At 48.5% G+C, this 18,712-nt stretch overlaps 1 protein-coding gene across 1 annotated transcript; it reads right to left on the bottom strand.

Moving 5' to 3' along the window:
- Positions 1–334: 334 nt before the first annotated feature.
- On the bottom strand, positions 335–18,377 carry LOC124005167 (double-stranded RNA-specific adenosine deaminase-like). The gene is given in 17 exon segments (XM_046314159.1): positions 335–2,058; positions 2,299–2,426; positions 2,965–3,077; positions 7,240–7,422; positions 7,756–7,883; positions 11,060–11,176; positions 11,524–11,617; positions 11,828–11,996; positions 12,310–12,466; positions 12,636–12,868; positions 13,172–13,307; positions 13,889–14,037; positions 14,202–14,391; positions 14,588–14,835; positions 15,049–16,296; positions 16,298–16,840; positions 17,904–18,377. Coding segments are annotated over 16 exon segments (4,062 nt in total). The 5' UTR covers positions 16,697–16,840; positions 17,904–18,377; the 3' UTR covers positions 335–1,688.
- Between the last annotated feature and the right edge of the window lie 335 nt (positions 18,378–18,712).

Here is an 18,712-nt window from a genome sequence, read left to right as displayed (position 1 = left end):
ACAAGACAGACACTGATGTAACATGCCCTCACAGTCCCACTGAGGGACTGAATAACAGGTAAACGCACTCATTCCATTCACTGCATCAGTGTTGTGTAAAGAAAATCAACCCTCCACCAGACATCCTCTTTGAAAACAGTAGAATCTATAACACACACACCTCTATGGATTCCATCGCTTCAATGCCCAATTACCCCTTTCTGCACAAGAGACAAACAAGACTGAAGAAACACACAAACATTCTCAAGTGTGCTGACTGTAGTGTTTATACTTGGCTAACAGTCTATTTTCACAGTTATGAGGGCTTTCGTATACATTTAAAAAAAGACAAACACACATTTCAGCTTTTACAAAGCCGGTCTTTATAATCACTTAAAACTTGACAGAATTTCCATACATAATAAAACAAAATGCTTTCTGTCATCCACTTGATAAAACGTTTCAAAAAAATAGTCAATAGAAAATCAATTTTAGGCATGACTTACAAAATATATACATAATATATACATATACATACACACACAGAGATATATACATACCCTACACAAACATTGTTATTGCATATACATCTGTGTATTTATGTATTTGTATGTACATGATGTATATATTGCTTCACCCATGAATGTATTTGATCAGACTGAACTAAAACATAAAAACAAACCAGTCTTTCTCCCTGTCCGCATAAAACCTGCTGGCCACATTCTGGCCACGCTAGGAAGGACAAGAGTGCAAAGCCTTTCTTCTCTTTTTTTATCACAACTACGAGTAATCACTTATCCTAACCTGAACTTTGACCCCCCCCCCTAACATGAATCCTAAAATGAAAACAAGTAGCTGATTTACTTGTTCTCAGCAGTTCTCAACGTCACCGTTGTCCTTTCTGACGTGGCCCTCGAGTGGCAACACCAAAAACCTCAAGAACAATAGCGATACACACCACATAGGACACAACAATAACAGAATCATTATGATCTAGGCTAGTTAGTCATCAAATCTATGTTACAGTGGAGAGTTATGGGATGGACCAGGCTGTGACCTGTAGACGTAGCCATAGCATTAACACAGTGTAAAGGGGTGGGTTACTAGGTCGGGGAGTAGCTAAACGTTACAGGGCTGGTTTATATATATATATATATAAAGTGTGATCACTACTATCCATGCTCAGGCTGATAAGTACAGATTAAACTAGTCATGCGTGATTGAATGGCTGGCTGGCGAGTAGGACAGGGTCAGGTGTAGGGTGTCTGAACTAGAGAGACAGGGCTGTGTGCGTGAGGGCAGGGAGGGTTTGTCCTGTATGTACATGTGAGGATAGAGTGTCCTGGGGCTACTGTTACAGTGGAGCAGTAGTGCATGCTATGCAGTTCTGAATGTCACTACATCACAGTCATCATGCTTACTAACCCCCTATTCTCCCCTCTCTATATTCTTTTGCTTTTGTGTAGCAGTAGCAACCCCTTCTCTCTCCATCTCTCTTGCTGCTGTCTGACCCTCACCCCTTGGGTTGGCCTGTTGTCCCCTTCCCTCCCTCCATCTCAGTAACTCTGTCCTTTCCAATCTGTCTGACCTCTACCCCTTTCAAGAAGATCCAGTACTTGCTGTCAGCTCCTCTTTCCTCTCCTCCCTTCCCCCCGTCCTCCAGGCTCATGTCCTTCCATCTCTAGCCAACCCTCCCTTCTCCCTCCTTTCTACATGGCCTGTGTGTACGCACTACTACCCCACTGGCTGCTGTTATAGTCAGTGGTTGTGCTTCCATAGCTATTGTTGTTGTTGTATCCCTGGTTGCTATTAGCAACACTTCCTGCCCCTTGGCCATCAGAGGCCGCCGCTTCGTCAAAGCTCTTCTCCTCCAATGGCTTGCCAATCCAGGCACCGTAACCATGGCTACCGAGCGCATCGAAGAACTGCTGCTTGGCGACCTGGAAGGACATGGCGGCCATCTTGGCTTGGGCGTAAGACGGGAGAGCCAGCAGGTCCTGGCGCCCGCACTGTTGGCATAACAACCGGAATTGACGGAAGATGTTGGACTTGGAGACCCGCGACACGTCCAGTTTGGGGCTAGAGGGAAGACAAACGGGGTTTAGGAATACACAGAAGATACTGCGCTGGGATTGAAACATTTTCAACATGTTTTTCATATGAATTAAATGCCACTACTCGATATGGAGTATAAATAGTGATCGCTATTCTACTGAAATGGGGCCCTGTGTAGCCCAGGTTAACCACCTGGTGCAGCTATCTGGATGAGGGTGGATGAGGTCTGAGGGTCTGGTTCTAGTTGTGGTGCGGGGTGCGTACCCGTCCAGTTTGCCCTTGGTCCCATCCAGCACCTCCACAGTGATGTGGTCTGGCTGGCTCCAGTTCACGCTGGACTCCTTGGTCTTCCCTGTGTGACGTGTCGAGTCATACACACTCACCCTGCCCACCTGAAGGGAGACAGAGATGGAGTGATGGAGAGGAGTAAAGGGAGAGGAAGAGTGTTCAATTATAGGCATTTCACTAAACCTGCAATAACAGGTATAATTTAAAATTAGACTAAATAAATCCTCTCAGATGAATCAACCATTTTAAACAGAGCGGAACGCAATGTTTGTGTCTGCGTTAATGGCTATGCTGGAAGCTTGGAGCGGCTGTTTGTGTACTGTGTACCTCGGGGCGGTTGAGTGTGTTTCTGTACGTGTACCTCGGGGCGGTTGAGTGTGCTTCTGTGTGTGTACTGTACGTATACCTCGGGGTGGTTGAGTGTGTTTCTGTACGTGTACCTCGGGGTGGTTGAGTGTGTTTCTGTACGTGTACCTCGGGGTGGTTGAGTGTGTTTCTGTACGTGTACCTCGGGGTGGTTGAGTGTGTTTCTGTACATGTACCTCGGGGTGGTTGAGTGTGTTTCTGTGCGTGTACCTCGGGGTGGTTGAGTGTGTTTCTGTACGTGTACCTTGGGGTGGTTGAGTGTTTCTGTATGTGTACCTCGGGGTGGTTGAGTGTGTAGGGAGCAGGTAGACTCTTGGAGAAGACTTCGCCGTCTCTGGCCAATCGGCAGCAGACAGCACGTGTCAGGTGGCCATGGCTGTACAGGTAGCCTGGAAGGACAAATATAAGAGACAAGGACAGGAAAAACAAAAACAGAAGATAGAGAGGAAGGGGTACGAGAGAGGAGGGGGGGCGAGACAGAGGGGGGCAGAGAGTGACAGGGAAAGAAAAAGGGAGAGAAAGAGAATGACAAGAGTGTGTGAGTCAGTGTATTTCCATGTTAACAAGGCTGATCACATCATAGAGTACTCTGACAAGGAGAGGTGAGTAAAGAGATGGATGTCTGAGGGGTCAGTCAGGGAGTATCTGGGTGGATATTTATCTGGTCATGACTCATACAGTATAAGGACAGGGACTGTCTGGGTGAATAGTTAGCTGGTCATGATTCCTACAGTATAAGGACAGGGACTGTCTGGGTGAATAGTTAGCTGGTCATGATTCCTACAGTATAAGGACAGGGACTGTCTGGGTGAATAGTTAGCTGGTCATGATTCCTACAGTATAAGGACAGGGACTGTCTGGGTGGATAGTTAGCTGGTCATGATTCCTACAGTATAAGGACAGGGACTGTCTGGGTGGATAGTTAGCTGGTCATGATTCCTACAGTATAAGGACAGGGACTGTCTGGGTGAATAGTTAGCTGGTCATGATTCCTACAGTATAAGGACAGGGACTGTCTGGGTGAATAGTTAGCTGGTCATGATTCCTACAGTATAAGGACAGGGACTGTCTGGGTGGATAGTTAGCTGGTCATGATTCCTACAGTATAAGGACAGGGACTGTCTGGGTGGATAGTTAGCTGGTCATGATTCCTACAGTATAAGGACAGGGACTGTCTGGGTGGATAGTTAGCTGGTCATGATTCCTACAGTATAAGGACAGGGACTGTCTGGGTGAATAGTTAGCTGGTCATGATTCCTACAGTATAAGGACAGGGACTGTCTGGGTGGATAGTTAGCTGGTCATGATTCCTACAGTATAAGGACAGGGACTGTCTGGGTGAATAGTTAGCTGGTCATGATTCCTACAGTATAAGGACAGGGACTGTCTGGGTGGATAGTTAGCTGGTCATGATTCCTACAGTATAAGGACAGAGACTGTCTGGGTGAATAGTTAGCTGGTCATGACTCATACAGTATAAGGACAGGGACTGTCTGGGTGAATAGTTAGCTGGTCATGATTCCTACAGTATAAGGACAGGGACTGTCTGGGTGGATAGTTAGCTGGTCATGATTCCTACAGTATAAGGACAGGGACTGTCTGGGTGGATAGTTAGCTGGTCATGATTCCTACAGTATAAGGACAGGGACTGTCTGGGTGGATAGTTAGCTGGTCATGATTCCTACAGTATAAGGTCAGGGACTGTCTGGGTGGATAGTTAGCTGGTCATGATTCCTACAGTATAAGGACAGAGTCAGTCAGGGACTGTCTGGGTGGATAGTTAGCTTATCATGATTCCTACAGTATAAGGACAGAGTCAGCCAGGGACTGTCTGGGTTGATAGTTAGCTTATCATGATTCCTACAGTATAAGGACAGAGTCAGCCAGGGACTGTCTGGGTGGATAGTTAGCTGGTCATGATTCCTACAGTATAAGGACAGAGTCAGTCAGGGACTGTCTGGGTTGATAGTTAGCTTATCATGATTCCTACAGTATAAGGACAGAGTCAGCCAGGGACTGTCTGGGTGAATAGTTAGCTGGTCATGATTCCTACAGTATAAGGACAGGGACTGTCTGGGTGGATAGTTAGCTGGTCATGATTCCTACAGTATAAGGACAGGGACTGTCTGGGTGGATAGTTAGCTGGTCATGATTCCTACAGTATAAGGACAGAGTCAGCCAGGGACTGTCTGGGTGGATAGTTAGCTGGTCATGATTCCTACAGTATAAGGACAGAGTCAGTCAGGGACTGTCTGGGTGGATAGTTAGCTTATCATGATTCCTACAGTATAAGGACAGAGTCAGTCAGGGACTGTCTGGGTGGATAGTTAGCTTATCATGATTCCTACAGTATAAGGACAGAGTCAGCCAGGGACTGTCTGGGTTGATAGTTATCTGGTCATGATTCCTACAGTATAAGGACAGAGTCAGTCAGGGACTGTCTGGGTAGATAGTTATCTGGTCATGATTCCTACAGTATAAGGACAGGGACTGTCTGGGTGGATAGTTAGCTTATCATGATTCCTACAGTATAAGGACAGAGTCAGTCAGGGACTGTCTGGGTGGATAGTTAGCTTATCATGATTCCTACAGTATAAGGACAGGGACTGTCTGGGTGAATAGTTAGCTGGTCATGATTCCTACAGTATAAGGACAGGGACTGTCTGGGTGGATAGTTAGCTGGTCATGATTCCTACAGTATAAGGACAGGGACTGTCTGGGTGGATAGTTAGCTGGTCATGATTCCTACAGTATAAGGACAGGGACTGTCTGGGTGAATAGTTAGCTGGTCATGATTCCTACAGTATAAGGACAGGGACTGTCTGGGTGAATAGTTAGCTGGTCATGATTCCTACAGTATAAGGACAGGGACTGTCTGGGTGGATAGTTAGCTGGTCATGATTCCTACAGTATAAGGACAGGGACTGTCTGGGTGGATAGTTAGCTGGTCATGATTCCTACAGTATAAGGACAGAGACTGTCTGGGTGAATAGTTAGCTGGTCATGACTCATACAGTATAAGGACAGGGACTGTCTGGGTGAATAGTTAGCTGGTCATGATTCCTACAGTATAAGGACAGGGACTGTCTGGGTGGATAGTTAGCTGGTCATGATTCCTACAGTATAAGGACAGGGACTGTCTGGGTGGATAGTTAGCTGGTCATGATTCCTACAGTATAAGGACAGGGACTGTCTGGGTGGATAGTTAGCTGGTCATGATTCCTACAGTATAAGGTCAGGGACTGTCTGGGTGGATAGTTAGCTGGTCATGATTCCTACAGTATAAGGACAGAGTCAGTCAGGGACTGTCTGGGTGGATAGTTAGCTTATCATGATTCCTACAGTATAAGGACAGAGTCAGCCAGGGACTGTCTGGGTTGATAGTTAGCTTATCATGATTCCTACAGTATAAGGACAGAGTCAGCCAGGGACTGTCTGGGTGGATAGTTAGCTGGTCATGATTCCTACAGTATAAGGACAGAGTCAGTCAGGGACTGTCTGGGTTGATAGTTAGCTTATCATGATTCCTACAGTATAAGGACAGAGTCAGCCAGGGACTGTCTGGGTGAATAGTTAGCTGGTCATGATTCCTACAGTATAAGGACAGGGACTGTCTGGGTGGATAGTTAGCTGGTCATGATTCCTACAGTATAAGGACAGGGACTGTCTGGGTGGATAGTTAGCTGGTCATGATTCCTACAGTATAAGGACAGAGTCAGCCAGGGACTGTCTGGGTGGATAGTTAGCTGGTCATGATTCCTACAGTATAAGGACAGAGTCAGTCAGGGACTGTCTGGGTGGATAGTTAGCTTATCATGATTCCTACAGTATAAGGACAGAGTCAGTCAGGGACTGTCTGGGTGGATAGTTAGCTTATCATGATTCCTACAGTATAAGGACAGAGTCAGCCAGGGACTGTCTGGGTTGATAGTTATCTGGTCATGATTCCTACAGTATAAGGACAGAGTCAGTCAGGGACTGTCTGGGTAGATAGTTATCTGGTCATGATTCCTACAGTATAAGGACAGGGACTGTCTGGGTGGATAGTTAGCTTATCATGATTCCTACAGTATAAGGACAGAGTCAGTCAGGGACTGTCTGGGTGGATAGTTAGCTTATCATGATTCCTACAGTATAAGGACAGAGTCAGTCAGGGACTGTCTGGGTAGATAGTTAGCTGGTCATGACTGCTACAGTATAAGGACAGAGTCAGTCAGGGACTGTCTGGGTGGATAGTTAGCTTATCATGATTCCTACAGTATAAGGACAGAGTCAGTCAGGGACTGTCTGGGTGGATAGTTATACTGTAGGAGTCATGACCAGCTAAGGACAATGTAGTTTGGGATTGAGATGTTGTCTACTTATGAGTGGAGTTTTTTAAAACATGGCTGAAGCCAATGGTGACCGTTAATCCCGCCCCCCCCTTACTCCCACACTCAATCTATCCTCCCTCACTCTTTTTCAAATCAAACCTCCCTCAAATGTTTACTGTCCCCTCCCTCATCTCCCCTTCCACCAATCTCCCTCTATGTGCTATCGTTCCGTCCTCACCCAGGGTGATTGAAGCCAGGTAGATAGGATGGAGGAAGTGGGAGAGCAGGGCTCCCTGCAGTCCCAGGACGTTCCAGCGAAGGATCTTGTCGCTACAGCTCATGGTCCTCAGACGCTCGCCGTGCTGGATGCCGTCCCAGGTGGGCACGATGGTCGATGACTCTACCGGGATGGTGCCCTCACCTACACATGGCACAAACACCCTTGAGGCATACTTTTGACTCCAAAGACAAAGCCATGCAGTATGAGGAATAGGGTGTATGAGAGAGCCAGTGGTACACTAGAATCACACAGTCCATGCTCTAGACTGGAACATTCAAATCCGTTGGGATATTTGTCCTTTCTACCAGGTGTGTTTGTGGCAGCAGCAGCAAATGAGGTGTGAATGTGTAGTCATGCTCTGTTTGGCCTGCAGAGAAGGGAGTTAAGCAACATGGTGGCTCTATGTGCTTGTCCTCAGTAACAGAGGGGGTCCTCATGGAACGGTGCTGCAGATGGCATCTGGCTGTAACTCACCATTCTCCACCTTGGTGCGCAGCTTGCCCTGCTTGGCGTTCTCAAACAGGGGCTGGTGGCCCTGGCCGTCCCCCGCGTCCTCGCTGCATGACTTATCAAACAACGCCCCGTCTCCGCACGGAGCAGTACTGGGGGAGAGGTAGAGCGCGAGGGGGGGAAGAGGTAGAGCGCGAGGGGGAAGAGGTAGAGCGCGAGGGGGGAAGAGGGGGGTAGAGCGCGAGGGGGGGGAAGAGGTAGAGCGCGAGGGGGGAAGAGGTAGAGCGCGGGGGGAAGAGGTAGAGCGCGAGGGGGGAAGAGGTAGAGCGCGAGGGGGAAGAGGTAGAGCGCGAGCGGGGGGAAGAGGTAGAGCGCGAGGGGGAAGAGGTAGAGCGCGAGGGGGAAGAGGTAGAGCGCGAGGGGGAAGAGGTAGAGCGCGAGGGGGGAAGAGGTAGAGCGCGAGGGGGAAGAGGTAGAGCGCGAGGGGGAAGAGGTAGAGCGCGAGGGGGAAGAGGTAGAGCGCGAGGGGGAAGAGGTAGAGCGGTAGGGCGAGGGGGAAGAGGTAGAGCGCGAGGGGAAGAGGTAGAGCGAGGGGGAAGAGGTAGAGCGCGAGGGGGGAAGAGGTAGAGCGCGAGGGGGAAGAGGTAGAGCGCGAGGGGGGAAGAGGTAGAGCGCGAGGGGGAAGAGGTAGTGCGTAGGGGAAGAGGTAGAGCGCGAGGGGGGAAGAGGTAGAGCGGTAGGGCGAGAGAGGTAGAGGGGGAAGAGGTAGAGCGCGAGGGGGAAGAGGTAGAGCGCGAGGGGGGAAGAGGTAGAGCGGTAGAGCGCACGAGAGATAGAGTGAGAGAGGTAGGGCGCGAGAGCGGTAGAGCGCGAGAGAGGTAGAGCGCGAGAGAGGTAGAGCGCGAGAGAGGTAGAGCGGTAGGGCATGAGAGAGGTAGAGCGGTAGGGCGCGAGAGATGTAGAGCAGTAGGGCACGAGAGAGGTAGAGCGGTAGGGCACGAGAGAGGTAGAGCGGTAGGGCACGAGAGAGGTAGAGCGGTAGGGCACGAGAGAGGTAGAGCGGTAGGGCACGAGAGAGAGAGGTAGGGCGCGAGAGGGAAAGAGGTAGAGCGCGAGAGGGAAAGAGGTAGAGCGCGAGAGGGAAAGAGGTAGAGCGCGAGAGGGAAAGAGGTAGAGCGCGAGAGGGAAAGAGGTAGAGCGCGAGAGGGAAAGAGGTAGAGCGCGAGAGGAAAAGAGGTAGAGCGCGAGAGGGAAAGAGGTAGAGCGCGAGAGGGAAAGAGGTAGAGCGCGAGAGGGAAAGAGGTAGAGCGCGAGAGGGAAAGAGGTAGAGCGCGAGAGGGAAAGAGGTAGAGCGCGAGAGGGGAAGGGCACGCGATAGAGAGTGAGAGAGGGAGGGAGAGGTAGAGCGAGAGAGGTAGAGCGAGAGAGGTAGAGGTAGAGAGAGAGAGGGAGATATACAGTGGGGCAAAAAAGTATTTAGTCAGCCACCAATTGTGCAAGTTCTCTCACTTATAAAGATGAGAAAGGCCTGTAATTTTCATCATAGGTACACTTCAACTATGACAGACAAAATGAGAAAAAAAATCCAGAAAATCACATTGTAGGATTTTTAATGAATTTATGGTCACCTACAAACAAGCAAGATTTCTGGCTCTCACAGACCTTCTTCAAGAGGCTCCTTTGTCCTCCACTCGTTACCTGTATTAATGGCACCTGTTTGAACTTGTTATCAGTATAAAAGACACCAGTCCACAACCTCAAACAGTCACACTCCAAACTCCACTATGGACAAGACCAAATAGCTATCAAAAGGACACCAGAAACAAAATTGTAGACCTGCACCAGGCTGGGAAGACTGAATATGCAATAGGCAAGCAGCTTGGTTTGAAGAAATCAACTGTGGGAGCAATTATTAGGAAATGGAAGACATACAAGACCACTGATAAACTCCCTCGATCTGGGGCTCCACGCAAGATCTCACCCCGTGGGGTCAAAATGATCACAAGAACGGTGAGCAAAAATCCCAGAACCACACGGGGGGACCTAGTAAATGACCTGCAGAGAGCTGGGACCAAAGTAACAAAGCCTACCATCAGTAACACACTACGCCGCCAGGGACTCAAATCCTGCAGTGCCAGACGTGTCCCCCTGCTTAAGCCAGTACATGTCCAGGCCCGTCTGAAGTTTGCTAGAGAGCATTTGGATGATCCAGAAGAAGATTGGGAGATTGTCATATGGTCAGATGAAACCAAAATATAACTTTTTGGTAAAAACTCAACTCGTTGTGTTTGGAGGACAAAGAATGTTGAGTTGCATCCAAAGAACACCATACCTCCTGTGAAGAATGGGGGTGGAAACATCATGCTTTGGGGCTGTTTTTCTGCAAAGGGACCAGGACGACTGATACGTGTAAAGGAAAGAATGAATGGGGCCATGTATCATGACATTTTGAGTTGAAACCTCCTTCCATCAGCAAGGGCATTGAAGATAAAACGTGGCTGGGTCTTTCAGCATGACAATGATCCCAAACACACCGCCCGGGCAGCGAAGGAATGGCTTCGTAAGAAGCATTTCAAGGTCCTGGAGTGGCCTAGCCAGTCTCCAGATCTCAACCCCATAGAAAATCTTTGGAGGGAGTTGAAAGTCTGTGTTGCCCAGCCCCAAAACCTCACTGCTCTAGAGGAGATCCGCATGGAGGAATGGGCCAAAATACCAGCAACAGTGTGTGAAAACCTTGAAGACTTACAGAAAACGTTTGACCTCTGTTATATACCCTTTGTTGGCAATGACAAAGTATTGAGATAAACTTTTGTTATTGACCAAATACTTATTTTCCACCATAATTTGCAAATAAATTCATTAAAAATCCTACAATGTGATTTTCTGGATTTTTTTTCTCTCGTTTTGTCTGTCATAGTTGAAGTGTACCTATTATGAAAATTACAGGCCTTTCTCATCTTTTTAAGTGGGAGAACTTGCACAATTGGTGGCTGACTAAATACTTTTTTGCCCCACTATATATTGCGCCTTTATCTTTTCTACATACTTTATATCTGGTTTAAGCCTTCAGTTTACATTGACAACGTTTTTCCACCCCAGAAATCATTATCTAAACATGACATTTTTTATTTTACTGTTTTGACATACTATGCAGAAAAAAACACTGGCTTCTCAAACTCCTAGAACAACATGTGTGTGGGGGTGGGTTGGTGGCCCAGTTGAGTTCCAGGGCACAGAAGGAAAGGGGAGAGAAGACAGTAGGTGGAGAAGAATGAGCCATGGGGTGAAGGGTCAAAAAGCGAGGAAGAGACATCCTCCGTAGGCCCACCTGATATAGAGGTGGAAGGTGGTGTCAGGTTTGATCCGGAGCTTGTTCTCCTCAGCTGGCTCAAATATGCTGTCCTCTGATCCTTCACAGTGCTTCAGCAACTCAGCATATAGAAACCTGGAGGGGGAGGTAGAATCCATATTTGAGTGATTCAGATCAGTGAAAGTGTCTGGGATCAAACACACAAATAAAGGGAGACTGGTGGAGAAACAGAGGATCTGGTAAGTGGCATTAATACACTCTAAACTAACCAAATGGACTCCACAGTCACATTAACACACATCATAGTCTGTAATGACTTCCCAGCTGACATATGACACCCTGTAGAGGGAGAAAGGGAGGTTTCAGAAAGGCAGGGAGGGTAGCTATAAAGGAATCAAAACGAAGAGCAAAGGAGGAAGGGGAAAAGACTGGTTATATAAAAGGACAGAATGGAAGACAAATAAGCAGCAGTAACTTCCTACCTGATAAACCCTCTCCTGGAGATGATTTCTGCGTGGCAGTCATTAACGGTGTCCCCTTTAAGACTCAGCTCCTCCCCTTTAACACAGCGATTTCCTGAAGAGAAAAAATACATGTATTTTTGTTTGTTTATCTCAAAAGGTTGAGACAAAAATCATTCCAAAAGGCTTGTTATTTTCTTGTACGTACACACACACACACACACACACACACACACACACACACACACACACACACACACACACACACACACACACACACACACACACACACACACACACACACACACACACACACACACGGTACCTGTTCCCAGACTGACCACGGTCCCCAGCCCTTCCCCCCTCTTCATGACGATGGTAGCGAGGATCTTCCTTCCCAGAAGACTGTGCTGTATGCGTGTGGTGAGGGCGTTGAAGCGCTGGTGACTCAACATGGCGATCTGGTCATGGATTGTCCCACCACTCAGTGGCAGCTAGAGACAGAAACAATAACAGGTTATGAACGGCCCACCAGTCACAGAAGTAGGTTTTAGCAGAATCATAGTATTAACAGTGTATTCATAGTATAGCAGGCATTCTTCAACTTTTTCAGTTCCAGACCCAATGAGAAAATCACTGTCCCCCCGAGACCCAAAATCACCTACCAGCAACCCAAATGAAGAGGAAATAGTGTATGATTCTAGGTGCAGTCTTCTCACTCCCGACCCACCTCTAACACACCCAAAGCCCACTGTGGGTCCTGACCCAGAGTTTTAAAAAGTAGTATAGTAAGAGAGGTAAATTGACCTCTGCAGGGGTTAGTTCCCCGGTGCGGGCAGCCTTCTCTGCCTCTCCAATCAGAACCCTCAGAGCTGCATCAGCTGCTTCCTGTTTCCCTTGCTTCTTATTGGAAGCACAGACAGGAGGGAACCAGCGACCCCCTAGTTTAGCCTGGTAGGTAAACCTGAGAGAGAGGGGAGTTAAGCATCCATGTTTGCACAGCCGCGTTTTACAATATTGAACCATTGGCTTTCATAGTGTTTTATATGTCACAATGGACCGCCGGACTACCGCAGCTCTACAGCTGTGGACTCTGAATTACACTTAGTGTGTATGTTCGTGTGTGTACTGACTTGGGCTCATGCGGTGGTCCTGACTGCCCAACCAGTCGTATCTCTGCAGCGAAGCCCCTGGCCCGGGCGTACTCCAGCAGACCTGACACGGCGTTGTTGTTTAGGTGGCTGATGAGGTCACCAACCCCCGCCTCGTGGGCAGAACGCAGCTCCTCCTCTGTCAGCGGGGGCAGGGAGGGGCAAGCGGGCATGAAGCCCCCTTCATCACCAGACAGACACAGGGGAAACTGGGGCTGGAGAGGATGGGGTGATGGAGAGCGAGGGAGGAGAAGAGAGATAAGGCAGTGAAAAGACAGAGGAAAGGAGGTGGGAAGAGTGATCTTAGTGTTCGGAGGATCTTTTCTTAGAATTACGGCCTGGAGGCACAATGAGAGAAGTCCACATGCCGGGGTCTCATGACATTCTGTCAGTCCATAGCTAAACAGCTAGCTAGCTTGACAAGCCTAAATCCTAAATAGATGGGGTAGTGTTGATTTCAGGGAACCATCCATTTAGTTGAAACATCTTTCAGTCCCTTGTTTGGCTCCTTTACTCACCTTGTTGAGCTGCAGTCTCCCGTCGGCCATTAACTCCTTGACTGCCTCCTCTGCAGCCAGCTGCCTGGCAGCCTTCTTACTGGGGGCTGAGCTCTCAGCACACAGGCTTTCCCCGATCTTCACCCTGAACATGAACCTGAGGAGGGAGCAGAGACTAACTTATACATCCTAAACATACATTGGTGAGAGAGGTAAGAGGACATTCCTCTCTAACCACATGGGGGCATCAGGGAGAGGGACAAAGATGGTCACACGTCCCAGTATCAGATTACTGCGGGACAGTACAGTAGGTGCCTGGGGAAGGTTATATGCAGAGACACAGAGGTGCTGTTGTATCATCCAGTCAGCAGACTGCTGCAGTATGAAAGTCATACAGGACACAAATAACTGCTCCAGTGGGAGAGAAAGAGAGGTGAGGGCAGGCCCACCTTTCCTGATTCATTTATGTATAGAAGAGAGAACCAGGGAGAGAAAAATGAGAAGCAGGGTTGGGCTCAATTCTAATTGAAGTCACTCAATTCAGGAAGTGATTTGAATTTAAATTCAAAAATGGAAAACTTGAAATAAATAGCTTCTCCTTTTCAGTTTATTGAGAAATCATTGAAAAAGGATGCTATTTTTTCAATTATTGAATTGGAATGTCAGTTTATTTCCTAAATTGACTGACTTCATTTGGAATTGACCCCATCCCTGATGAGGATGTAGACAGATGGATACCGTGGGTCGTGAGGTGGGCCCTCCTGTCCAGTGTTGATGAACTCGATGGGGTTTCCAGTGCGCTGACTGTACTCCATCAGCATGGACACGGGGTTCTTACCCCCCGGCAGGGAACGGGACAGGGCCTGGGGTGGACCCTCCACCACCTCCTGACAAAGAGGGAGAGCGAGACAGTGAGGGAGGGAGAGAGCAGAGTTAGAAAAGGATTGAAAAAAAAGAGACAAATCTTTGGCCTTTACAACACAATCAAGCACAACAGAGGACATTGATTATTACTAACCTCCACACACACACGAACACACTTCAGACTTACAGGGACGTCAGAGGTGGGGTCCATGGCCTGGTCCACCCCTGCAGTGAGCCCCTCCTCGGCCCCTCCCCCCTCTATCTCACGCAGCAGAATCCTCAGGGTTGCTGCGGCAGCATCTTTCTTAGCCACCTTTTTATTAGATGCCTCAGCAACAGGAAACAACCTGCCGTCCAGCATGACCTGCATACGGAATCTGAGAGGGAGAAAAATACAAGGGACTGAGAGGTAGCGAGAAAGAGCAGGGACAACACATTTTTTGATATTTCTTCGTCACACTTTCTCTTGCATTTAAAAAAAAATGAATTTGCTAATTCAATCAGCTGGTTCTCTCTTAGACATACAAGCAATGGCCAACCATGATTGGTTGGGAACACTATGACTTCACTGACCTGGGGTCATGTGAGGGCCCTGATTGGTCGAGGAGCAGGAACTCGCAATTGTGTCCCTGGTACTGGGCAAACTCCATCAGGCCGCTGACGGGGTTCTTGGCCCTCACCTCCTGGAGTTTGGCACGGAGGTTCTGAGGTGGGGGCGCTGCCAGGGAGACTGCTACTGTCCCCCCTCCATCCCGGCTGATGGCGTTGAGGAATTCGGGGATATCGTCGGTCGCCCACTGCCCTCCGTTCGACTCGTCCTCCTGATAGAGGGATGAAGAGGAGGAAGTAGGTGAGGAAAGAAAGAAGTGGAGCAGGGCTACTAGGGTAACTGCCGCACTCCTCCTCCCCTTCCAACTCTTCGTAGGAGACGGGCTCCAAGTGAGCGAAGGGGTCTCCCAAATTCAGGAAGACGTCAATGAATTCCCCAACCGAACTCCCCCCACCACCCCCTCGCTGTGTGAGTGTCCACCTACCGCCTCAGCGCTGGCCTCTAGACACTCCAATCCGGGTGGCACCGCCTGGAATCCGGACCCCATTCCTTCGACCTTTGCAGGGGCGCTGCGCTCGGCCTTGAGGCTCCTCTCCATCCTCTCCCTGCGATGGACAGATAGCTCCCAGATGTGAGGGGTCACCTCTGCGTTGCGGCTCACGTCACCCTGCTTCTCCATGGCGTACAGGGTGGGGTTGACCTGCTTGGCGCCCCTCAGGCCCAGGTTCTTGGAGATCACCAGGGCCGTGGCCTCCCCTGCCTCCAGCAGATACTGCAGGATCAACTCCTTCTGATTACTGCCGCAGTCCGCCATGTCGCTCTCGTCAAGGTCTAGGTCAAGCTCTTCGTTACTGCTGCTATTGATACTGGGTTGTTGGGTTTGGGACTGGGAATGTTGCCGATAGGACTCAGATGGTTCTGAGGAAGAAGAGTGTGAATCAGATTCTACGTAGTAATCTTCTTCTTTGTCGCCCTCAGGACCCTGCGCTTCAATTTGCTGGATCTCAGCGTCGATGACAACGTCCTCCTCCTTCACAGACAGGAAGTGAGAGCAATCTTCTTCTGAAGGCCTTTCCTGTGACTCCACAGAATGTTCCCTCGGTTGGGAACGTGGGCTTTCCGGATCAGAATTTCTACTTTCCGGTTCTACCTGTGGTTCTACGTAGACAGTCCACTCTGGAGGACTTTCACCGTGTTTTGAAGCTTTCTTATCACGCTCAAGACCGTAAAGGGCCTGGTTGATAAACTTTTTGGGCAACCGCAGCGTTTTCGCCAAACACTTTGCTTGTAGCTTCTCACCGGGACTCAAATCTGCCAAGGCTTGCAAAACTTGCTCTCGGATGTCGGGTGGCTGAAATGTAGGGACACTCTTGTTGTTTGAATTATTACTACTACCAACAGAAGCTTGTTCAAAGCTGTCGCCTCGGTCAACTCTTCCTCTGTAGGACCTCTCTCTGTCTAAGGATAAACTCTGAAAGCCTTCTGAGAAAGACGGCCTGTCAGCACAGTCTGCATGAAGGCTCCACTGTCTGTTGAAGCCTTGCTTTTGGGTTGAAGTCTGCTTCTGGTTCCAGAATGTAGGGCCGGTTGGTCCTCTAGGGGGTCCCTGACTGGGTGGGTACCTGAAGTCCCTACCGTTTCCTCTGCCTCTCTCGCTGCCGTATCCCCCTCTCCCCCTAGAGCTGTTTTGGGAGAACCTGCTGTACCCTGCCTGGGTCTGGTTCGATTCGTTATAGAGTCCGTTCGGTCCCCCTCGACCCAAGCTCTGCACCTCCTCTGGGGCTCACCCTAAACTGGGGAGCCTCAGTGTTCTGTCCCCTCAGGAAGTGGACCTGCTGCTGCCTGAAGGAGTTAGGACCACTGGGACAAGAGCTCTGCTGATTCAGGGCTGGGCTGTGACCGGGTGGGGGAGGGACAGAGGGGTAGAGAGGCTGAGAGTGGGCACTGGGTGGTACAAGAGGGGGAACTGGGCCCAGGTATGAATGGACGTTTGGGTGTAGGGCCTGTTGCGGGGAGGCTCTGGGGTGAAATCCCAGGGGTCCAGCTCTGTAGTATTGTTGCTTCGCCTGCAGTTGGGGGAGAGGGGGTCGGTGGTAATGCTCTATGGGGGGCCCTCCTCGTCCTCTGCTCATAGCGCAGGGGGCAGGTTGAGGGGGGACCAGGGCCGCCTGTTACGCAGCAGATAGGAGGATGTGTCTCTGTGTTGGATACTGATGCAACAACACAGTCTGGCAGAACAGCCGGGTGGGCGATGATCGCAAAGTGGCAGTCAGCACCTGAGAGACAGGACGAGATGGGTGTGAGCGAAAGCAAAAGTGACTGAGTGGGTGAGGAAAAGAGCCATGAAATAAAAAATAAAGAGCCAACTATAAAGCAATATGAAGAAGAAACTAGGGACATAAGACTGGTCAAAATCTAGTGGAAAATCCTGATGGAAATGGGAAAAGGGCGGGAGAAAAACAGTGTAGATAAAAGGGCTTATGACAAATAACACATATATATATATATATATATATATATTACACACAGTCTCACTGTACTCCATCCTGTCTCCAATACAGCCCCAGTGTCACATGCTGTTGGACCCAATTGGCCACAACGAGATCCATGTATAAAAGGTCAGAAATGTATAATTCATGGTTGTGGCTTCACTGTTAGTTCTGGTTTAACAGATGATTTGCAGCTTCACATAGGAAGTGAGAGTGAGGCAGAAGGAAAGAAAAGATTCAAGATGGTCAGTGAAGGACAGGCGTTGCTCCACTAACTTTTGACAGACTAGGCTAAACGACCACAGGAACACACTCAACCCTGCTCCTCAGATTTCAGCCCTGCCAGGCATGGTGCTAGCCAACATAAACTTCTGTCATGCTGCTCCCGAAACGATCGCTATGAATGCCACCATATTAATAATATAACCACGAGCAGGATGGAGTTATTTCACGGCAATGTTAACGGACAGCACAGCAGCAGCAGCAGCGCTGGGTCAGGTGACCCGGGTCAAAGCGGGATCTGGCTGACCTTAATGCAAGCCGGCAACAGACAGTCAAAATAACAACCCAGCATGCATGGCTCAACTTCAGTTGCCTCTGCTGCTTCCATGGGCACTATGAATATACAGAGCTGCGCATCAAATATTAGGACGTCTTTGGCCCATGGACCAGACAGACATTGTTCGGCCTTGTTTTCGGTATGTTCCCGTTCCTGGATTATTGATGAGTCATTTCTATTTGAATTACAGAATTGGAGTATACGCCCTGGTCAACAAAACAAATTCATGCTTAGTGGTTTGCATAAACGATTCGATGACAGTAGAAAGACAAACTAATTCAATGAACGTACCTGAAAGTTCGCGGGATAAAACACAGGTTTACTACCTCACCACCTGGCCTGAAGGCAGCAGAAAGGAGAGTAGGTTTCAGTCACTTTTGAAAGGCAGAGATCTTGAGGTCTGCGGGCGCGCTGCCGAGGTCAGAAGTTGACTACACTTCATACAGTCTAGATATAAACAGTTACGTTCTATCAAAACACAAAACTAATTCAACCACATGGCTATATTTCTCAAAAGTATATGTATTTTACCATCCCCCCCAAAAACGTTGTTGTATTTTTTTTAACATACCGCACGAGCGCTTCTCAATTTCAAAGAGACATCTAGCACCCCTACCATTCAAGACACTTTATACCAGACGTTACAATGTGAAATGATGGATAGGCCTATTAAAAACGCATATAAAGTCTGTATTTACAGTTTCTTAACACTAGAAATAGCACGAAAGGGCAGAATAGTTTCGTTTTCCTTTCTCTAGACACGCTCTGTAGCCAGTCGGTGAGTCACGTGATGCAATAGTTCCTATCATAGGTTTCACTAGCTAGAGTAAGGATGTAGCCAAAACTGGTGCAAACTCAAGGTACCAAGGCCTAGGCTGTTTGAATACATCAAATGTATTTTTCTCACAACATGTGGATATTATAATATAATTTTGTCAAATAATAATAAAAAAGAATCGGTCCTTGTCATGTGAATGAAAACGCGCCGTAGTGTTATGTCAAACAGGATGTATTTCTTGTTAGAGGATACAGTATATTGATTGAAATGCGAAGGCAATCGTTTTTTCTATTTATTATCCAGTAAGCCAATATTTATTATA

The sequence above is a fragment of the Oncorhynchus gorbuscha genome, linkage group LG19, assembly GCF_021184085.1.
Source record: "Oncorhynchus gorbuscha isolate QuinsamMale2020 ecotype Even-year linkage group LG19, OgorEven_v1.0, whole genome shotgun sequence".
Lineage (NCBI taxonomy): Eukaryota > Metazoa > Chordata > Actinopteri > Salmoniformes > Salmonidae > Oncorhynchus > Oncorhynchus gorbuscha.
Note: the sequence above shows the minus strand (reverse complement) of the source record. Positions and strands in the feature narration are given on the sequence as shown.